The sequence below is a fragment of the Emys orbicularis genome, chromosome 11, assembly GCF_028017835.1.
Source record: "Emys orbicularis isolate rEmyOrb1 chromosome 11, rEmyOrb1.hap1, whole genome shotgun sequence".
Lineage (NCBI taxonomy): Eukaryota > Metazoa > Chordata > Testudines > Emydidae > Emys > Emys orbicularis.
In genome coordinates this window covers 66,480,040-66,499,882 of record NC_088693.1, presented here as the reverse complement: position 1 = coordinate 66,499,882, position 19,843 = coordinate 66,480,040, and the positions used below count along the sequence as shown (strand labels likewise).

General features: G+C 43.7%; 1 protein-coding gene across 5 annotated transcripts in view; it reads left to right on the top strand.

The window, feature by feature from the left end:
• IKZF2 (IKAROS family zinc finger 2) overlaps positions 1 to 15,060 on the top strand; it is a 130,882-nt gene extending 115,822 nt beyond the window's left edge. For 4 of the 5 annotated variants that reach the window (XM_065413076.1, XM_065413075.1, XM_065413073.1 and 1 more), the window contains 2 exons: positions 4,961 to 5,104; positions 14,336 to 15,060. In XM_065413076.1, the coding sequence (XP_065269148.1) occupies positions 4,961 to 5,104; positions 14,336 to 15,060 (869 nt within the window). The remainder of the gene's footprint in view (positions 1 to 4,960; positions 5,105 to 14,335) is intronic. The other variant, XM_065413074.1, reaches the window with a different exon arrangement.
• Positions 15,061 to 19,843: the final 4,783 nt, after the last annotated feature.

The window sequence follows — 19,843 nt, the reverse complement described above, 5'->3', positions numbered from 1 at the left end:
TTTTATAAAAAGCTGGGGCTGGAGATTTTCTTGTCCCTACCATTGTCTTGCTGTTGGAGGAAGGGGAGCCCAGCTGTTTGTGCTGGGACCCGTGCATCCTTGCCAATGATTAACAATTTTTTTGCCAAGATGAGCTGTTCTAATAAGCTGGGGGCACCCCCTGGAGGGGTGTTTATGCATTCTGCTCAATTTGGTCCTTCATTAATTCATTTACTCATTCATTCTCACAACAGCCCTGTGAGGAAGGTAAGTATCATTGTCTCTGTTTTCTAGATAGATAAATCACCTAACTAAAGCCACAAAGGGGGTTAGGTTATCAGAGCATGGGTTAAAATGCAGAAGTTTCTGGCTCTCACTCTCTTGCTTAGTCCAGTAGCATGCCATTGACGTGCCCTTTGTGGCTAGAAGCCATGCAGCCTGCTACAGCAAAGCAGGTAGCTCACTTGTAGACAACTTGCCAGAAGAAAGTTGCCATGAGGTAGCAGGCTGGGCAGTGCTGGTCCTCCCAGGTGAAAAATTAGTCTGGGGACCTCTAACTCTAGGTTTCCTGGGTCCCAGCCCTGTGTGAGTATAATGGAGACCAGTGCTGGATGTCTATAGCAGTGATCATGAATAATCTGTGATCTTTAAGAAAAATCAAAGACAAACTTTCAATCTTAGCTACGCATTTATACCAGTTTACAGATTCTAGCTTAAAACAAACAAAAGCAAGTATTTTTTCACACTACGCACAGTCTGTGGAACTCTTTGCCAGAAGATGTTGTGAAGGCCAAGAGTATAATAGGGTTAAAAAAAAAAACTAGATAAGTTCATGGAGGATAGGTTCATCAATGGCTATTAGCCAGGATGGGTAGGGATGATGTCCCTTACCTCTGTTTGCCAGAAGCTGGGAATGGGCGACAGGATGGATCACTTGAGGATTGCCTGTTCTGTTCATTCTCTCTGGGGCACCTGGCATTGGCCACTGTCAGAAGACAGGATACTGGGCTAGATGGACTTTTGGTCTGACCCAGTATGGCCGTTCTTATCTTCACAGAGAAAAAGGTTAGAGAAATTCTTCAAAACAGATGCTTCATGGTTACTCTCTTTCTTATTTTTGGGGTCATAAATAAGCAAAGAGAGGGAGTCCAGTCCTCTGCAACCCCCAAAAGTCAGCTTGACACATTACAGATGATGGGTCCTTTTATTCCTACATAACTGAGTAGAATTTGGGTTTCAATGCTGACTGCAGGGAGTTCTTCCCACCAGGATTCATGAGAATTTCCCCTGTCATTCTTTTTTAATATCGTTAATGAGAGCTGAGCAAAGGAGGCTGAGGGCCAAGAGCCTCAGCTGATGTAAACCAGCATAGCTTTACTATTTCAAACAACATTCAGGGACTAAACATGTCCTGAGTGACTGTTTTTACTTTTGTTATGCAGTGTTCTCTGTTGCTCGAATTATACACAGACTCCTATTACATGTGTGTGATTTCATACAACTAAAAAAAACCCCAAACTAAAAGTTGTCCAGCCTTTTGATCTACAGTCCCCTTAGTTTCAAGGAAATGGAGGCTCTGAAGCAGTGTTCCTCAACTCTTGTCACCCTGAAGATTGTCTAGGTCTGTGTACTGAAAGGATGGGCTAACAAGTTAGTGTTACTTTTAATATCCTCTCTTGCAAATGTCAGAGGACACTCAACATCTTTGCTTAGGCTCCAGTACAGGAAAGCACTTAAGTGCCTTCTTAAGTCCATCTCCTATCAGAAAAGCACTTAAGCATATCCTTTGCAGGACTTCATATTTGTTGAATAGACATGCTTTGCAGAACTTGGGCCTTAGTTGTGAGCATGTGTTATCTTTCTTGGTTTGTTTTTCTATTTTATAACACTAATATTCCTCAGTGAATTATGTGGACTTTGGTTTTTGGCTTTTACTTAGGTATTGATTTTTTTCCCCTTAAAATTAAAAGCAAATCCAAACAGGGTGCCTCATGTTACAGCATACAGGAAATAGGCATCTGATTACTCATTTGTCAGTTGTTTCTTAACGTATATGATGCATTCCTTTTTTTTAAAACATCAAATAATAGATCTCGATTTTAAATATTTGCAATGACATGATGTTCAGTTTCACCTTTCAAGTTTCCATGCTGGCAACATCTAACCAATCTAATCTTGACTTGCCTGTGGTTTAACAAATTAAGAGTGGTTGTTTTTGTTGCTGTTGCTTTTTCTGAAATCTACATAACCAACCACATTTTGGCAATTTATCTTCCCAGTACCATAAATATTGGAGAGGGTCAGAAACAGTAATGTTTCCACTTGGAACATTGGCAAAGGTCCCATGCCCTAGTCTTGTTTTGAACCAGATAATAGAGTCACCACCTTTTGTTAAATGTGGAGCAACCCTCTTACTATCAGTTTCAGAAATATGAAAGCAGGTACTGTATTGACGATATTCCACAGAGGAGTCTGAGCAAAATCCTTGCCTAATGTATTGATTGTAAGATGTTTCTGTGAACATTGTAACGTGTTCCTCGCTTTCCATGGAAGAAAGAAGTCCAGTTGTATGTTGGTCAAATTTCACCTAGGAAATTTCACATACCTTTATCCAAGACACAGGTGTTGGCATTTGTGTCTTTGAAAATCTCCCCATGTTTTCAATACATCCCTAAATAGGCCTAATGTAGGATTCTATGGAGCAGCCCAAGCTACCTAAGTAGTCTTCAAAAATCTAGTCTGCTGTCTGTTACCCCTAGGGTGACCAGAGGTCCCGATTTTATATGGACAATCCCGATATTTGGGGCTTTTTCTTATATAGGCTCCTATTACCCCGCCACCCCCGTCCCGATTTTTCATACTTGCTACCTGGTCAGCCTAGTTACCCCAAGCCTTGAAGTCTGCACTGGGTATTAATTAGGTCACTTGCATACCACACACCGTTTTTGTAAACATTGGTTTCATCTTGTATTTGTGCTATTTCTCTTCCATTATTTTCACTGGTGCCAGCAGGATTCCCTGGTAAATGAGAAATCATTGTGTTTCTCAGTGGGAGCATCCTGTAGAAATAAAAAGGCAGCAGCGTAAATCATTTTACAGTGTATGCTGGATTCTAAGACTCAAAATATTCAGCTTCCCTAGCAGCACAAACACAAATGGAATCAAAGGAATAAATTGTCCCGTGTTCTTGACTGTCTGAGTTGAGACGTTCACCAGAACAGGTCTTTTATTTCGTAATTGCCGGGTATTTGCTCTTCCTTTTTAGGAGGCAAAGGCAATGCTTTTATCATCTTATTTTAATGTGTATTGTGCTACCAAATCGCCACGTATTTAAGAATAGGAGATTCATTAGCAGTGATATCAGTGGAGTCACAATGGAGTAATGCAGTGCTGAATCATCTTGTGGTCTCCACACAGACTACACTCATGCGTGAGGAGTACATGATAAAGTCCTTGGGAACTGAGTTTTAAGGAAGTTGCCATGGTGTGAGGAAAAAGAAGGGAACAATAGAAGATTTAGGGTCCAATCCTGCTCTCCTTATTCTGGCAAAATTTCCGTTGACTTCAGTGGGAGTTTTGCCTAAGTAAGGAGAGCAGGATGGGGCCCTCAGATCATACAGATTAGAGCAATTGTTTGTTCTGCCATTCCAGAAACCTGTTTCGGTTTGCTGCCCAAGAATCTTTCTTAAGTATAAATCATAATCATAGCGCTACTAACCTCCAACTAGCACAAAGACACTGATGGTTGAACTTGTTCAACCAAAGCTATCTTCTGTGGATGAATCAGAGCCAGTGAGTCTATTTATTAGATTCAATGCTATGGAACAAGTGAAACAACTGGAATTGCCTTTTGTCATGCATAAATTCTTCAGCCTACTGTGATGAATTAGAATGATTCAGAAATTGTGGGCCTGATCCTCAGCTGGTGACAGTCAGTCAGATAGTTCCACTGAAATTAACTAATCTTCTAGTGCTTGTAAATGAGAAACCACAAGAAAACAAAGTATTGCTCAAGTATTAGGTGAGCAGTCATAAGTTTGTTTTTTTCCAGCTAGGCACATAAAAGTAGTTGGCGGTCCGTGGAGTACTTGCTGTTCATGTGCTTCTGGTGCCTGCTCCTTATTTCCAGCTGAGAGAATCAGACCAGGCATTAGATGAAGGGTGAAATAAGCAATAACAGAAGGTGTCATTAACTTCTCTTTTTTGCTTCAAAGACAGCTGAAAATATATACCTATTTCCCAAGTATTCCTCCTCTATGTAAGTAGTTCCTGTAGCTGCCACAGGGATGTTATTCAGTGGGTAAGGAGGTTGTCTGCTGATCACATAGGGTGGGTAGATGTCCACAAGGCATCTTGACATTCATTGGTGATTGAGGCTGTAAAAATGTTTGAGAACCTCTGTTTTATGCCATTCACCTAAACCGGGAAACTATGAGATGATGATCTTATAAATTGGATGCATTATGGCTGGAAGAGTAGCAGTCTCATGCATGGAAAAAGGACATATACACTAAAGCCCACATTTTCAAAAGAGGACTTTGATTTTGTAAGCCTCCATTTTTGGGTGCTCAACTTTAGCCAGAAGAGGCCTGAATCTTCATTGCCATGCACCTTTTGACAGGGAGCAAAGAGAGTATAAAATGCTACCAGCACACAAGGATAGCACTTCACGCTCACTGTGCACTGGTGTCACTGAATACACATGGTGGAAGGCAACGGAGAATCAGGTCTCAAGGGTGACTTTCAAAAGTGCAATGCACGTGACAGCTCCCACAGGGAAGCACTCAAAATTGGAGGCCCACATTTGAAAATTTGGCCCTAACTGCTCAAACTTTAATGCTGTTTCGTTGCCAATTGTATTCCTTGCACCTTGTTTCACTGGTATTTTAATATGCACTATAGTCTACAGGGCTCAAAATAGTTAGTGCCATCTCTTAAGTGTAGCCAGACCTGTCTGATGTGACTTTTTGGTTTTACGTAGTACCTCCTATGGAAGATGGTAAGGAACAAGAGCCTGGGATGGACAACAATATTTCTCTGGTGCCTTTTGAGAGACCTGCTGTTATAGAGAAGCTGACAAGCAACATGGGAAAGCGTAAAAGCTCCACCCCACAGAAGTTTGTGGGTAAGCTTGAGAGAGCATTTTTATTATTCTTAGTGAGTAGGAATAGGTTATTTGTTAACTCCTAAGAACAGTCAAAAGATCAAAGGGGAAAACTGCACTCTCAGAATTGAGCGTGATTGGGGAGGGGGGGCAGGGGAAACAGTTGAGAGATGATTAAATCAAAGCAGAAAACAACCTAAAAGTGATTTGAAAGTGACTGAATTACAATACTGTCAACCCTAAAACTCATGAGTCAGGGCCCCAAAATCTTGAGATTTTAATATATACATTTTGGGTCTTTTTCTTTACCTTTTGGTGTTTGAGCCTTTAGGGTGCATTTGGGTCACAATTTCGAACTTTTCTCTGCCATCATGAGGGCTAGAGACTTGTTTAGTGAAAGCTGAGATTCTCATGTAATCACCTGACTCTGGGAGCTGGAGGCTAAAAAATAAACCCTCAAGTAACTCAAGACTTGTGATAAACCTGTGAGAATTGGCAACATTGAAATTACCTCCCTGATATGCATGGGTGTGAAAGTGACACGTTGCAGCTTTTATTAAAAGAAGCCCCTATTCCAAATGAAACAACACATTTCTTGATCCTTCAGAGCTCATACACAAGTTATTGGGTTCAATACATGGGATAACTGGGTGAAATTTAAGGACATGTTGCACAGGAGGTCAGATGAGATGATCTAATGGTCCCTTCTGACCTTAAACTCCATGAAACTATGAAATACAAGACCGCATCGGACCACTTTTATTTATTAGCTATTTATTTTAGAATCTCTGGCCCAGACTTAACTGTTTGTATCTAGGTTTCCTATACCTCAGAATGTTAAGGAGTTCTTGTTAAACTATAGCACAAGATGCTGTAGTAAACATTACCCATGTTAGGCTGTAGCTTGTGGCTTTATGCTGCAGCTCACATTGTTGTGGAGGTTGGGCAACATTATGCTACAGCAAGAGCACCTGCTGGTGTTTGGACTGGGACCGAATTCTTCTGGGGAAGTGCATGTCACAGCAGTGACTCCACTACGCTTTAGAAAGGGGTAACATATGTTTTCCACCCCCAGTATGAGGCCCGTCTTGCTGGTGCAGAATTTTCAGGGCTCATACTCTCATCCCGTCCACTATGAGGAGTCTAAGGGCTGGTCCACACTAAGCCCCCAGTTCGAACTAAGATACGCAACTTCAGCTACATGAATAACGTAGCTGAAGTCGAAATATTTTAGTTCGAACTTAAAGGTACTTACCGCGGGTCCACACGCGGCAGGCAGGCTCCCCCGTTGACTCCGCCTACTCCTCTCGCGGAGCAGGATTACCGGCGTCGACGGCGAGCACTTCTGGGATCGATTTATCGCATTTAGACAAGACGCGATAAATCGATCCCAGAAGATCGATTGCTTGCCACCGAACCAGCGGGTAAGTATAGACGTACCCTAACACTGACAGCAGTGCTAGGCTCCTACAGTGCATCACTGGTCAAGACTGTGCTGAGTTCTTTGCATCTCCTCTCTCCTGCGCTCTTTTGCACCAGCACAGGGTCAGGAACAATGTGACCCATAAAGAGAATGTTGTGGAGTTTTCTTTTTATTTGGGTTAAAATTAGCATTTCTTGGATAAAGGCATATGTTTCCTGGGATTCTTTTGCTTTTGTTGCCTATGTGAAAAGTGGTCTGAAGGGATTAGTGTGCATAAGAACTGGTGCAGAGGCACTGGTATTGTTTAGTCCTCAATACAACAGTTAGGTGCTGAATTGGAAGCGGGGGGAAGGAGTGGGTTCTCCACCCACAAACCAAACTCTGACCACTTGAGATGGTACAACATGACCCTACTCACAGTAGATCTTCCTGATATGATCATCCCTCTCCTTACATGCTTTGATCAACAGTGACATAGTTAACATTGTTGACACTTAAATTGTCATCATTAGACTTCAGGATTACAACAACAGGTGAAAGGAAGGAGGGCAGGTCACACCTCTTTCAGAGCTATTGTTTCAGATTATCTGCAGACTCATGCAGACATTATTGCTTTGGTGGCACATTTTTAGGATTATTTTTGCAACCATAAGGCTAGAGAGAGATTTAAAACAAAATCTCAAGCACACTATGAAATCCACCAGAGGAAAAACGTCCCCATGAACCAGCACCATTTGCTCCTTTGAAGTTTACTGCACGGATCGAGATAACTCTGAGTCATCTCCATGTTCTGGGTGGCTTAAACTAACTGAGTTCTTTTAAAATGTAGATTATGGACTCTGTAGAACATAGAGGATTTATTTTGTCTACCCACTTGTGAGAACCCCAAACTATCATTGTCTTTAAAGGCCTGCTTAGTGCTTTGAAATCATTGGATGGAATACATTACAGAAGTACAAATGGTTATCATCATCTTGGGTAGATTTTTTTCTTTGTAAGATTGAGACTATTCACCTCTAGGCCCAACAAATCCACTGGCTCTGAGAAAGGGTGGAGACGGGGCCGGTGCTACCACTAGGCGAACTAGGCAGTGGCCTAGGGCGGCAAGTGGTTGGGGGCGCCCGGGGCCCTCCTCAGGCATAGGCAGCTGGGTAGGGCACCTGAAAATTTGGGGCACCACTGGGTCTTAGTGTCCACCCCCCTAGTTTTCCTATCCCTGTTCTGACCCTTCCTGCAGGCTCTGAGTCTTCCTGGGAAGGGGGTCTAGTAGTTAAGAGAAACAGTCTCCAGCCTGCCAGACCTATTAGCACAACACTGAAACTGTTAAAGAGCCATTCAAGGAGTAATGAAGACATTTAACAGGCATTTGCCAACCCCCAGGTATCTACTGTCAGTTTCTGAATGTACTGACAAAAACAGTTGTGCATGACTGTCATATTTACTCAGAACATGTCAGTCTACAGGACCTTAGCGTAAAATTTGCTTTAAAAATATTTCATTAGTGAGTTGGTGACAATTATAAAATCACATCTCTAAAAAATCCTTGCATAGATTTTTAGATGCACAATCATCTTTAGCCTTAAATGCTTGGATCTTCAGACATATGGTTTTTTAAATAAATTCTTCAAAAGACCACCCTTATCTAAAATACACATTTTAATTACTATAGTAAAAAAAACTTACTTCCAAAGTCTTCCTGTCCTTTCTGTCCATCCATTTCTCCCTTCACCCCCTTTCCTTCCCCCCCCCCCCCCCAATTGAAGGAAGCAACAGCCCTTTGCTTCCAGATAGCTGAACAAAGAGTTTCCCTTTCTTTACTTCTGACTATCTGATGAACTAGTTTTAAGCAAAATCAGTACCTTAGTAAGATGTAAAATCCTTTGTTATGCCTAAAATTGGAAACATATTTTTTAAAGTTGGTGAAATTTCATAAACATGTGTATTGTTATGGAGATCACACACAGTAAATGAGTGTTCACTTTTTCTAAAAGCAATGAACATTGTTATGAACACACTAAACCTCTGTGACTGATTCATTTAAAATAATGTCTGTTTCAGTGAGTTAAATATGTAGTAATCTGGAATGATTACTTTATGAAGACTTAAGAGTACATTTAAAATGTAAAATCAGCTTAGAAATACTGATTAAGAAAATGTAAAACAGAGAAGAGCTGCATCATGTATTCCATAATATTTAATGTCGTATTCAGCAAGACAGCTGACTCACCCTTACTACAAAGTTTTTGCAAATAAATGTCTGACAAACTTCAGGGCATATCAAAAAATCTGTGACTGACATTTTTTTATTCCCAATTTTAGTGCTTTTAATTAGGTACCTTCTGCATGTCCATTCTGCTTGAGAGAGAGGGTACAGGGGTCTCTGCGGGGAACTGTGACTCTCCGCCACCGTGAGGCGGGCTGGGCATCTTGTTATTCTTTCTGTCTTGTCCCTCCGTCCCCGCCCCCTCAGGCTGCCGTCGGGCATAGGAGCACCAGCTTAATAATACTGCATACGGCCCCATAAATCCTAAGGATGACCCTGGGGGTGCCAAAAAGCGGTGCCCTGGCTCGGCAGGGAGAAGCTGCCTTCCGGAGGCACCAGAGAGCCAGAGCGTTGGCTTACGGGGGCGGTGAGCCCCAGCCAGGGAGGAGCTGGCGCGGTGCAGGGGGGCAGGAGCCCTGCAAAGGCGGTGGCACCGCTAGCGGGGAGCAGCCGCGCTCCCCGCCTCTCCTGCCCAGGCTGCGGCCTGGTGCCCGCCCCGGGAGCTCCTGCAGGCTGCAGCAGATGCATGCGGGCAGAGGCCCCCGTGCGCCCCCCAGATCTCCCCTCGCCACGCTCGGGCTCTACAGCTCCCGGGCATGTGAGCCGCCGCCCGGGCGCAGGGCCCTGAGCCTGCTCCGGGAGGGGCAGCGGCAGCTCACACTCCCAGGAGCGGCAGAGCCCGAGCGCCGTGAGGGGGGAGCCAGGAGGACGCACGGGGGCCTCTGCCCACATGCATCTGCTGCAGGAGCCACCAGAAGGCAGCTCCTCCCTGCCTAGCTGCTGCAACGGCCCAAGCCCGGCAAAGCCACTGAGTGGACTCGGGGCGGGGGCCGCCGGGGTGGGGTGGGAAGGGCTCACAGGGGGGCTGTGCACCCTCCAGGGGAGTTCAGGGGGCGGGGAGGGGGGAACCTGGCCTGGGGAGCAGCCCCTGGGCACGGCTGGCCCCTGGGCACGGCTGGCCCCTGGGCACGGCTGGCCCCTGGGGTCTATAAAGGCTTGTTGGGATTTGCCCCTCAATGAACCAATGTTACCGGGCGGGGGGCGCAAGGTGGAAGTTTCGCCTAGGGCGCAAAATATCCTTGCACCGGCCCTGGGTGGAGAGGATGGCAAGTTATAGCCTCTGGTGACACCTGGTTCTTATCCAAATCCAGCTGTGGGGGGAAAAGGAACATACTGTATTGATATTAATGATATCTTATTGTTCTGACTTTCCCTCTCCCCTGGGATTGCTGTGCATGAGTTTAAAGGCAGTAATGTTTCATCTCTTCTGCAGGTCTTCTTTTCACCACACTTACCATGACCTCACTTTTGGTCCCATTCCTTCCAAATGAAATACTCAGGAAGACTTTACGACGGTCCCCTTGCTCATTGTAACATTTCCTGTGCACATTGCAAACGTGGCACTTCTTGAACACCGTATAGCAGTATTTAGGAGAAGGTCATGAAAACATACGCTTGAATTTTCCCATGCTGTATCTATCACGGCTTTTCTGCACTTTGTGGTCAGCAGTTTCTGAGGAGCCTTGGTTATGGACCACAATACGTGCGCTCTGGCTGAAATTTCAGAAGGAAGGGAAGTGGTATGCTGCAAATGGTGCTAGTAATTGCTGAGAAAGAGAGAATGGTTGCACCCAGTGTTGAGGCACAGAAGTTCTTGAGAGATCTGTTGAAATAGTGGAGGTACACAAAATAATGAATGGTAAGGAGAAGGTAAAGAGAGCACTTCTATTCACTTTCTCTCCTAATACAGGAACAAGGGGATCATCAATGAAATTAAAAGGCAGCACATTTAAAACCGATGAAAGGAAACACACTTCCACACAATGCACAATTAGATTGTAAACTTCATTGCCACGTGATGTCGTTGGCGCTAAAAACTAATCAGGATTCAAAAGAGGATTGGGCACTTGTATGGTTTATAATAATATTATAGTAAGAATTAAATAATACACAAGAGTTTCAGAAGAGATTAAAAACTCTCATGCTTTAAAGCATAAGCCAACCTATAGTTAATGGGGGTAAGGAAGAAACTTTCTCTGTGGTCGGGTTATTCCATAATTGCCTATGCAGGGTTTCTTGCACCTTCCTCTGAAGCATCTGGTACTGAGATAGGATAGTGGCTTAGATGGAGCACAGGTCTCATCCAGTATTGCAGTTCTTATGTTCCTTGATCTGGCTATAAATATATGGTTTGTTTGGTAATACACAGTTAAGATAATTAAAGGATAAACTGTTTCATCTTTCAGTTAATGTAGAGTGAGCATAATTGGAATGGAAGATCCCATAATCCTAACGAAACTCAACAGATAAATCTGACAAGTTACTTTTCAATACTTATTTGACAAAGAAGAAATTATTTTAAAATGAAAGCCATGTTAACATGTGTTGAAATGGGTGGCAAATGTTTCTTTTGTATTGTGTGGCGCATATGGTGAATTAAAATGTACTGTCCCTGTACATTTTTGCATTATTATTTATTTTTGTATGTCACGTTCCCTTTTAAAACTCAGCCCAAGATCTTTACAGTTACGGTGAAACATTCTGGTTCGTAACTGAAGGAACAGAGCAATACAAGTGCTAAGCAACTTGAGTGTTTGCTTTAAGTCTGGTGGAGTTATTAAATGAGGCATGCAAAAGGAACCAAAACAAGGTCTGAGGAGCTCACCACAGAGCAAGATAATAATCACAACTGGCAGCACTTTCAGCGCAAGGATATAATGTCAATCTAGAAAATCCTGCAGTTGGTAAAGCCTAAAAAGAAACTTTTTGATGGCAACCAACAAACCTAAAACCTATCGCATATAATTAAGCCAATCATTTTCCTGTGCTTTACCTCTCCTCATCCTGTTTCTCTGACATCTATATTGTTGAGTAAATGGGGTATTTTCAGCTCGTGTGTGTGTGTGTGTGTGTGTGTGTGTGCGCGCTCTGATTCATCCAGGTGCTTTAACTTGTTGCCTGATTTGAAGCACATGAGTAATGACATTGAAGTCAGTGGGACTATTCGCGTGCTTTAGATTAGGCACATACATAAGTAGTTTGCTGTCTCAGGGTCTGAGTTCTCAAGCATAAGTGGTGTGCGGACTCTGAGAATATAACCCAGGGTTTCTCAAACAGGGGCCGCCACTTGTGTAGGGAAAGCCCCTGGCGGGCCGGGCTGGTTTGTTTACCTGCCGTGTCCGCCGGTCCGGCCGATCGTGGCTCCCACTGGCCGCGGATCGCTGCTCCGGGCCAATGGGAGCTGCTGGAAGCGGCAGCCAGTACGTCCCTCGGCCCGCGCCACTTCCTGCAGCTCCCATTGGCCCGGAGCAGTCAGTGGGAGCCGTGATCAGCCGGACCTGCGGACGCGGCAGGTAAACAAACCGGCCCGGCCCGCCAGGGACTTTCCCTACACAAACGGCGACCCCTGTTTGAGAAACCCTGATATAACCTAATTGTTCCATGTGTAATGTAAAATCATTTCTCTTTTTACACATCGTTTTAAGACAAGGCAAAGGGAGTGGAATATCCAGTATTAATTATTACAGGTGATGTTGCTATATTGAAAGGTACTGATGCCTTTCAGGAGAGTTGAGATTGTGCCTATGTTTCTTTTGTGTATGCTTTTTGCTCCAGGCATATTTGCCAAAAATTTAAAGAGAAGTCTGAGGTTTTTAAGTTCCTAGACAGACAAAGTAGTGACATTAGTGACTGCCTGAATTAATTTATTTGCAGTGCTGAGGATACATATGTTTCTGTCGGGTGATAAAGTGGGAAGTGGTGAGAGAATGAAAACCAACCAAGTTGTTTAGTTTATAAAATCCAGTATCTTTAAAACATACCTTACCTTTTCAACTAGAAAAACAGAAACAAAACTTTTTAAAGAGCTGGTAATTGATCTTCCCATTTACATGATGCCATACAATAATATAATTGGAAAAGAAGTGGAGCCAGATTCAGCCTAGGTATAATTAGAAGAAACACTGTTCATATCAGTGGAGATGTACCTTATGTCAGAACCGAATTTGCCCCATAATTGGCATGATTCACCACTGTTATTCCATTTATACACTGCTGTATCTCAACCGTTTTAACAGGGTTATACAAGTCTACATTTGAAGTAACACAGTGGTAAATTATACCTTATAGACTTGACTTATGTCAGCGAAAGTGATATTCATTTAGCCTCTCCTGTGGATAAACTAAACTAAGACACTGATATAACAAAATCACATATCCTGATATATATAGACTGTGTTCTCTAAAAGAGATGTTTCTTTCAGCCTGAATAATTGAGTGAAATGCAAAATTCAACCCCAACCTAGGACCTGTGGTTTCAGCTCAGCCTCCCACTACCGGCATCCACTACTGCAGTCTATGGGCAGATGCAACCACCCTTCACCACTTCTGCAGGCCACTGCATCTGCACACTTGCGGGTCTGCAGGTTTGTTAGGCCCCAGTATTGCTGCCCTGTATGGCCATTGTTTAGACAGCCCCCTCAATACAGCCCCACTGTGAGGTGTGAGACATGTTACGTGTCTCATACAGGTGCCTCTGCATCATGGCTGATTTAATCTTATGTTGAAAAAGAAAACACCTTTGGCCTGATAATCAGGTGGTGTAAACTGGTGTCGCTCCATTGATGTCAATAGAATTTCGCTCTTTTCCATCAGCCGAGGAGCTGGTCCCATATTTCCTCATTTGGAGCACAGAGGACATCATCTGATGGTTTCCAGCAGGTCTGGAATTCATACCAGCCATAGGCTTATCTAGAGTGAAGACTCAAGACTGCCTGCACGGAGGGTGCAATTCCATCCCTGGGCAGAGGGCTCACATAAGTTCTTAAGTGGCATTTGAATGGTGCCTGGTGCTGTCCCTCTGCCCAGGGGTGAATTGCACCCTCAGTCGGAACACAGCCGGTCATCTGTAGAGGGCAGTGAGGGATTTTTTTCCCCCAGTGTATTCTGTGGGTTTGGGTTGGTTGTTTGGTTTGGTTTGGTTATTGCTCACTCCTCTGAAGCATCAGAGATGGCCATGACTACAGATGGACACTGGATGGGGTGGTGCTCTGAGGTGGTACAGAGCTTTCACCTCCCCCTCCCCCTTAGGTTCTCCTCTGGCTGGTTCTTGTTTACATGTTCAGGGCCTAACTGATTGCCACATATGGAGTTGGGAAGGAATTTTCCCCCAGGTCAGATTGGCAGTGACCTTGGGGGAGTTTTGCCTTCCTCTGCAGCGTGGGGCAGGGATCACCTGCTAGGATGATCTGGGTATATCTCACTTAATCCTTTCCCTGCCACTGCAGAGGCCTAGGCACTGGTGCACCTTGGTCCCTCCTGTTTTTTGCCTGTGGCCCACCATAGTTTAGTCCCCTGAGGGCTGTAATACCTTGGTCTAATTGTGGTTGTTGGGCCTAGTGTGGAGACGGTTGGGTGGTGTGTAGTGGCCTGTGATATACAGGTCAGACTAGAGGATCCGATGGGTCCTTCTTGCCTTAAACTCTATGACTAACACAGGGTTTTTCTCTATTACAGTTGAATGTTTAGGTGACTTTCTTTTTCTCATTCATTTTGTTCTTGCCTTTAGGTGAAAAGATCATGAGATTTGGCTATCCAGATATTCACTTTGATATGAACTTAACCTATGAGAAAGAGGCTGAGCTGATGCAGTCTCACATGATGGACCAAGCCATCAACAATGCAATCAACTACCTTGGAGCTGACGCACTTCACCCCCTGATGCACCACACACCAAGCACAATTGCAGAGGTGGCCCCAGTCATCAGCTCAGCTTATGCTCAGGTCTATCATCCTAACAGGATAGAAAGGCCCATTAGCAGGGAAACAGCTGACAGTCATGAAAACAACATAGATGGCCCTATCTCCCTCATCAGACCAAAGAGTCGACCCCAGGAAAGAGAGGCCTCCCCCAGCAATAGCTGCCTGGATTCTACTGACTCGGAGAGCAGCCATGAAGACCGCCAGTCCTACCAAGGAAACCCTGCCTTAAATCCCAAGAGGAAGCAAAGCCCAGCTTACATGAAGGAGGACACCAAGGCTTTGGATGCCACAAAGGCTTCTAAGGGCTCTTTAAAGGATATCTATAAGGTCTTCAATGGAGAAGGGGAGCAGATTAGGGCCTTCAAATGTGAGCACTGTCGAGTTCTTTTCCTAGACCACGTCATGTACACCATCCACATGGGTTGTCATGGCTACCGGGACCCATTAGAATGCAACATTTGTGGGTATCGAAGCCAGGACCGCTATGAGTTCTCGTCGCACATTGTTCGAGGGGAGCACACATTCCACTAGGCCTTCTCATCCAAAGGGGACTCTTATGAAGTAGAAGAACTGCACATGAAGAAGTACTGCACTTACAATCCCACTTTTCATTGACCCACCTTTTGTTGTTGTTGTTGTTGTTTGTTGTTGCTGTTGTTTAATTATTATTATTAACCTTATTGTATGGACCCAACCTCAGTCTCTCTGCCCAGTTTAAGAATGGAAGGAAGGAAGGGAAGGGATGTGAGAGTTTTGTGTTGTTGCTGTCATTCTGTTTTGGTGATCTGTCTTGCATATTTTGTGGGAATTGAAAGGCAGTCCATTTCTGTCACAGTTAGCTGTACATCATGTCATATGTTGGGTATCGCTCAACTCTGGTAGCTGCTTTAAAGTCATAATGAGTTCCCATCCAATTGTAGATTAATAATTTCAGGCAAATAGGTAGAAACATTTCAGAGGAAAGCCCTTTCAAATGTATAGCTATGGTGGGGAAGATGGGGGAGTGGGCAATTGTATTCTACAGAATGAACAATTATTTTTAAAGCAAAACTCTTTTTTATTTTAGGGATTTAGGAGCACGAATCAAAGTCAATATTCCTTGCAAAATTACTTCCATGGCTGAGCTATGTCCATGGCTTCTGTGTTTACTTCCCCTGTGGAATGTATACAATATGTATGTGTAACACTGTACCACATAACAAGAGTTTAGTTTCATAAGTCTTGGGGCCTCCTGTGGTAAGTTTGAGGTTCTGTGATGTTATTTTACTTAACTTATGAAGCACGTTTTTAGAATTGCTGATTTGCTGTTATTCCGTAATTGTGTTGACTCACTGGCTTCTTATAGACCTCCTAGTATCCATACCTAGGTAGTTGCACCATGTGTTTTTAAGAAACAGCATTTACAAATAACACTCTTTTACCTAGCTTCTAGGACAGTAGATATCCTAGGAGTGAATACAAATTCTGGAGTTTACTCAAGAAGTTCTGCTGCTGTTCTAAAATAATTTGTTTTTTAACATTGCAAATTTTAAAATTGCAGATGTGCTAGTAGCAAAGTGTTCTTTAAAACATATATATCAAAAACTGTCTCATCTGATCATCTACAGGATTAGCCTCTCAGCAGCAACCTAAAGTAAGGCTTACACCTCGGAAAACACTGGTGGCCAGTTTATCAGCTGGCATTAATTAATCATCAGAGCTCCGTTGACTTCAATGGAATACTGTGAGCTACACCAGCTCAGGATCTGGCCCTAGCTAGCCACCTCTCCAATGAATCCTTTGCTTTGTGATTTGCTGAATCAGTGACTACCTAGTATCCTTAATTCTTCTTTATTTTTTGGATAGAAGCCCTTGCAGATCTTGATGCACCCCCTCTGCTCTAGGAGAGTGTGAAAGCCATGCGGAAAAACAATTGCTAATTTGATTTGATATCACTTCACACTTTAGGAAAATGGGTACATGAGCTAGAGGCACTAAGGGTAGTTTGATTTAGTATTATTGACACTTACTAATTTCACTGCAGGAAGAAAAAAAAAAAAGCTGGTGTGATCAGGCCATTTAAATACAGACCAAACAAGAACAATGCAAAATCTTTTTTTCCTTTTCTTTTTCTGACAATGCAAGACAGACGCCCCAGTCAAAATCCTGTAGGTTGAGTTGATTGCTCTACAGAAAGTAAGCTTAAACCCAACATGAAACCCAACCCTTTTTATATCAATCATTATTGAAAGTGAACTGCAAAAACAGAGCTTTAATCTGGAAACATTTGCACAAGTGCGTAGCCTTTTTGCACATGGGTACCTTCGTTGAGTTCAATGAGAACTTTTCATATGAGTAAAGTTACTTAAGTGCATACGCAATTGAAGGATGAGGCCATAATGGATCCCCATTTGCTCGTTTTGGTCTGTTTTTCTTATCTTGCCAGACCTGCAACATTAGAAAGTAGGAGCTGAGTGGTATTGATTGAAATCTTTTTATGGCGACACACTTGGCAGTTAGAATCTGTGTTTAGAAAGGATACAGTAGATCATGGCCAGATTACCTGATGACTGTTTCCCGGCACTGAAATGCTATTAAGTAGGAGCTGGTAAAGTTTAGCAGTAGCCTATTAATTATAATACAGTATGGATAGAAATGTCCCCTTATGTAATGTGAGAGCTATCAAGGATGAGAAAGAATGGACTTTGAAGAGACAGATAAAAAGAGCTGGTTCCAACATTGTCCTTGACGTCTTTTTTTCTTCCACCCTTATTAACTTTGATATAGATTAAGACTAGCTGCCCCTATTTCTCTCATTCTCTTGTGCCTGGCACAATCAAAGTAGCTAATACCCTGCTCATGACCACTGAACTCTTTCTTTGACTCCAAGGGTAGTTATTAAAGGGCATACATTCGCTTCTATTAATGGGAAAAGAAGGGAACTGCAATTGGCCGGGGGATGTGGAATAGGATAGCAGTTCCTCCTCTGCCCCACCATTGTTCTGTAGGGCTGATTCTCTGTGGCTGTTGAGGTTGTGCGCTGGGGACAGGATTGGGAGATGGCTGTATTCTGTGACATCTTCCCCATGAAAACCCCTGGGGATTACCTTGCTGGAGATGGCAGTGATCAAGTTAGCATTGTGTCCTATGGGTCCCCCCTTCACACTCTGAAAACCCCACTGTCTGGGCTGGGGGTGGAGGGGCACAGTTTGGGCACAACCACAATGGCATAGTTCCAGAAGCAGCCATGTTCCCATTGTGGAGAGGGAGGAATAGGAAGCGGTGCATTGACAAAGGGATTACATGAGGTTGTCCCCATCCTTTGCCCATAACCTAAGATCCATGTGATTTCTCTCACGACGTGACCTGTCCCTTGCCTCCTACGCAGAAGGCAAACCCCATCCCCAATGTGACAATTGGGATGTTCCCTGAATGGTTTCCTGGCCCCATGTGGATTTTTCCTAGCTGTAGCATGGCCTCCTTTCTTTTAAAAGGTGATCGTGAATTCTGCCCAACCATGACCGCTGATTGGAGAACAATCTGTAAAATAAAAAGTTCTCGAAGTCACTAGCCCCATGCTGGGGGCGGTGTGGAGCATGGAAAGGCATTGAGAAACGGCCTGCCTGAGCTGGCAAGAATGGAGGAGGTCAAGCCCATTGCTGCACCTCTAAGGGAGTGCAAACTGCTGTCGCTTCTGTAGGCAGGGTGACGGTGGGCCCCTTGGGATGGCTAGGACAAGGGCATAGGAGTGTAAGGAAGGGAAAGGAATGGGAAGATCCCTTTGTGTACACACCCCAGAGGTGGCCACAGTCTGACCCAGTGTGAGCTAGTACACTCGTTAATTGAAGATGCATTCTCCTTTAGGGGATGTTCTGTGGCTGTTTAGAAGGCCAGGCTCCACAGCCCAGTGTTTCTCTTGTCCCTTTCAGTGCCCTTAACCCTTTTTTTCCCTCTTTGCGGTCAATGCAGTTTATATGGTGCTATTCAAGAATCACTTGGCAGGTCAGTGCAGCTCTGTGAGATCAACCCCGAGTGCTGCCATTTTAGAAGCTGTCGCAGGGAGAAGTGCATATTGGCAGGAACGCCCCGTGACATAGCACTAGCCCCTAATACCACAGAACATCTTTGTCATGCTGGGGTTGTGCAGGACTGTCAGAGGGACAGCATGATTTTAGTCATCACCTTTCGATAGCTGCAATTCCTGTCTAGACCAAACAGTTCAAGTTTTGAGTAAAGGTTTGGGCTAATTCTTATTTTAGCATAATCAGCAAATGCATGTCTCTGGGGGATTACAGTGAAGAGAGCAGTTCACAGTCAATAATGTAGGCTCCAGTTCTGCAAGCTCACATACCAAGGAGGACTCAAAGGAGATTGCAGTGGGGTTCCATATGGATTTACGGGTCTGCCCACACATCTGAGCCTGCAGGATTGGGACCTCAGATGATGAATTTTTCTCTTTTGCTGTTTGCGGATTTCTAAGAGCAGCTATTGACCTTATCAAATTCATTGGTTATTCAAAATTATTTACTACGAAATTTCAGCAGATAAGTCTTTGTCTGGGGATTGTCCACTAGCAGAGAAGTTTGCTCCAAGTATTTGCTATTGTTCACTAGCCGTTTGTTCAAAGTACGTGCTAAAACCTGGCTAGTTTTGGGTAGACACGCAGGATGTGCATAAGTCTTTGGACTCAAAACTCGATTCCAATACTTGTGTTTAAAAATTCAGAATTTGCTTTCTGTGAGCATTTCCCATATTTGCTTACAAATTGCTTTTTCCTCAAATGTCCCTGCCAATAAACTCTTTACCTAGATTTTCTAAGGGGGAAAAGAGCCAGGTTCAGACTTGGTCTAAACAGGTGCAAGTTCTGGTCTTGATATGACCCATGGCTGGATGCTCAGAGCTTTAGTTATGTTTCTGTCCATCGTTATGGCTAATGAGTTTTACTGCCAAAGCCCTTTTCATTGAGTTAGGAATCCACAACTAAATATATAGGATTTTTGTATAAAACCAGCTCTTTACATGTACTTAAGGAGATTAAACCAATTGCATTCTCCTTAAAAAGTGCTTCCATCAATGAAAGAAGATGTCTCAGCATTAACCTGTATTGGGCTCTACTTAGAGAATCTGTTTTTGTAAATCACCCTGACTCTTACCTGCAGTATTAGCCTCTCTAACTTTAGGGCACCAGTCACAGAATTCATACACCACCAAGTACAGAAATTCAACATTTGTCTAACTCTCCAAATTGCTGTTTTAAATATGTGCTTTGCTGGGTAGGGGCTAGAATGCTCATTGCTTTGCAGGATCCAGTCTGAATGAAATTCAGTCCTTTGAA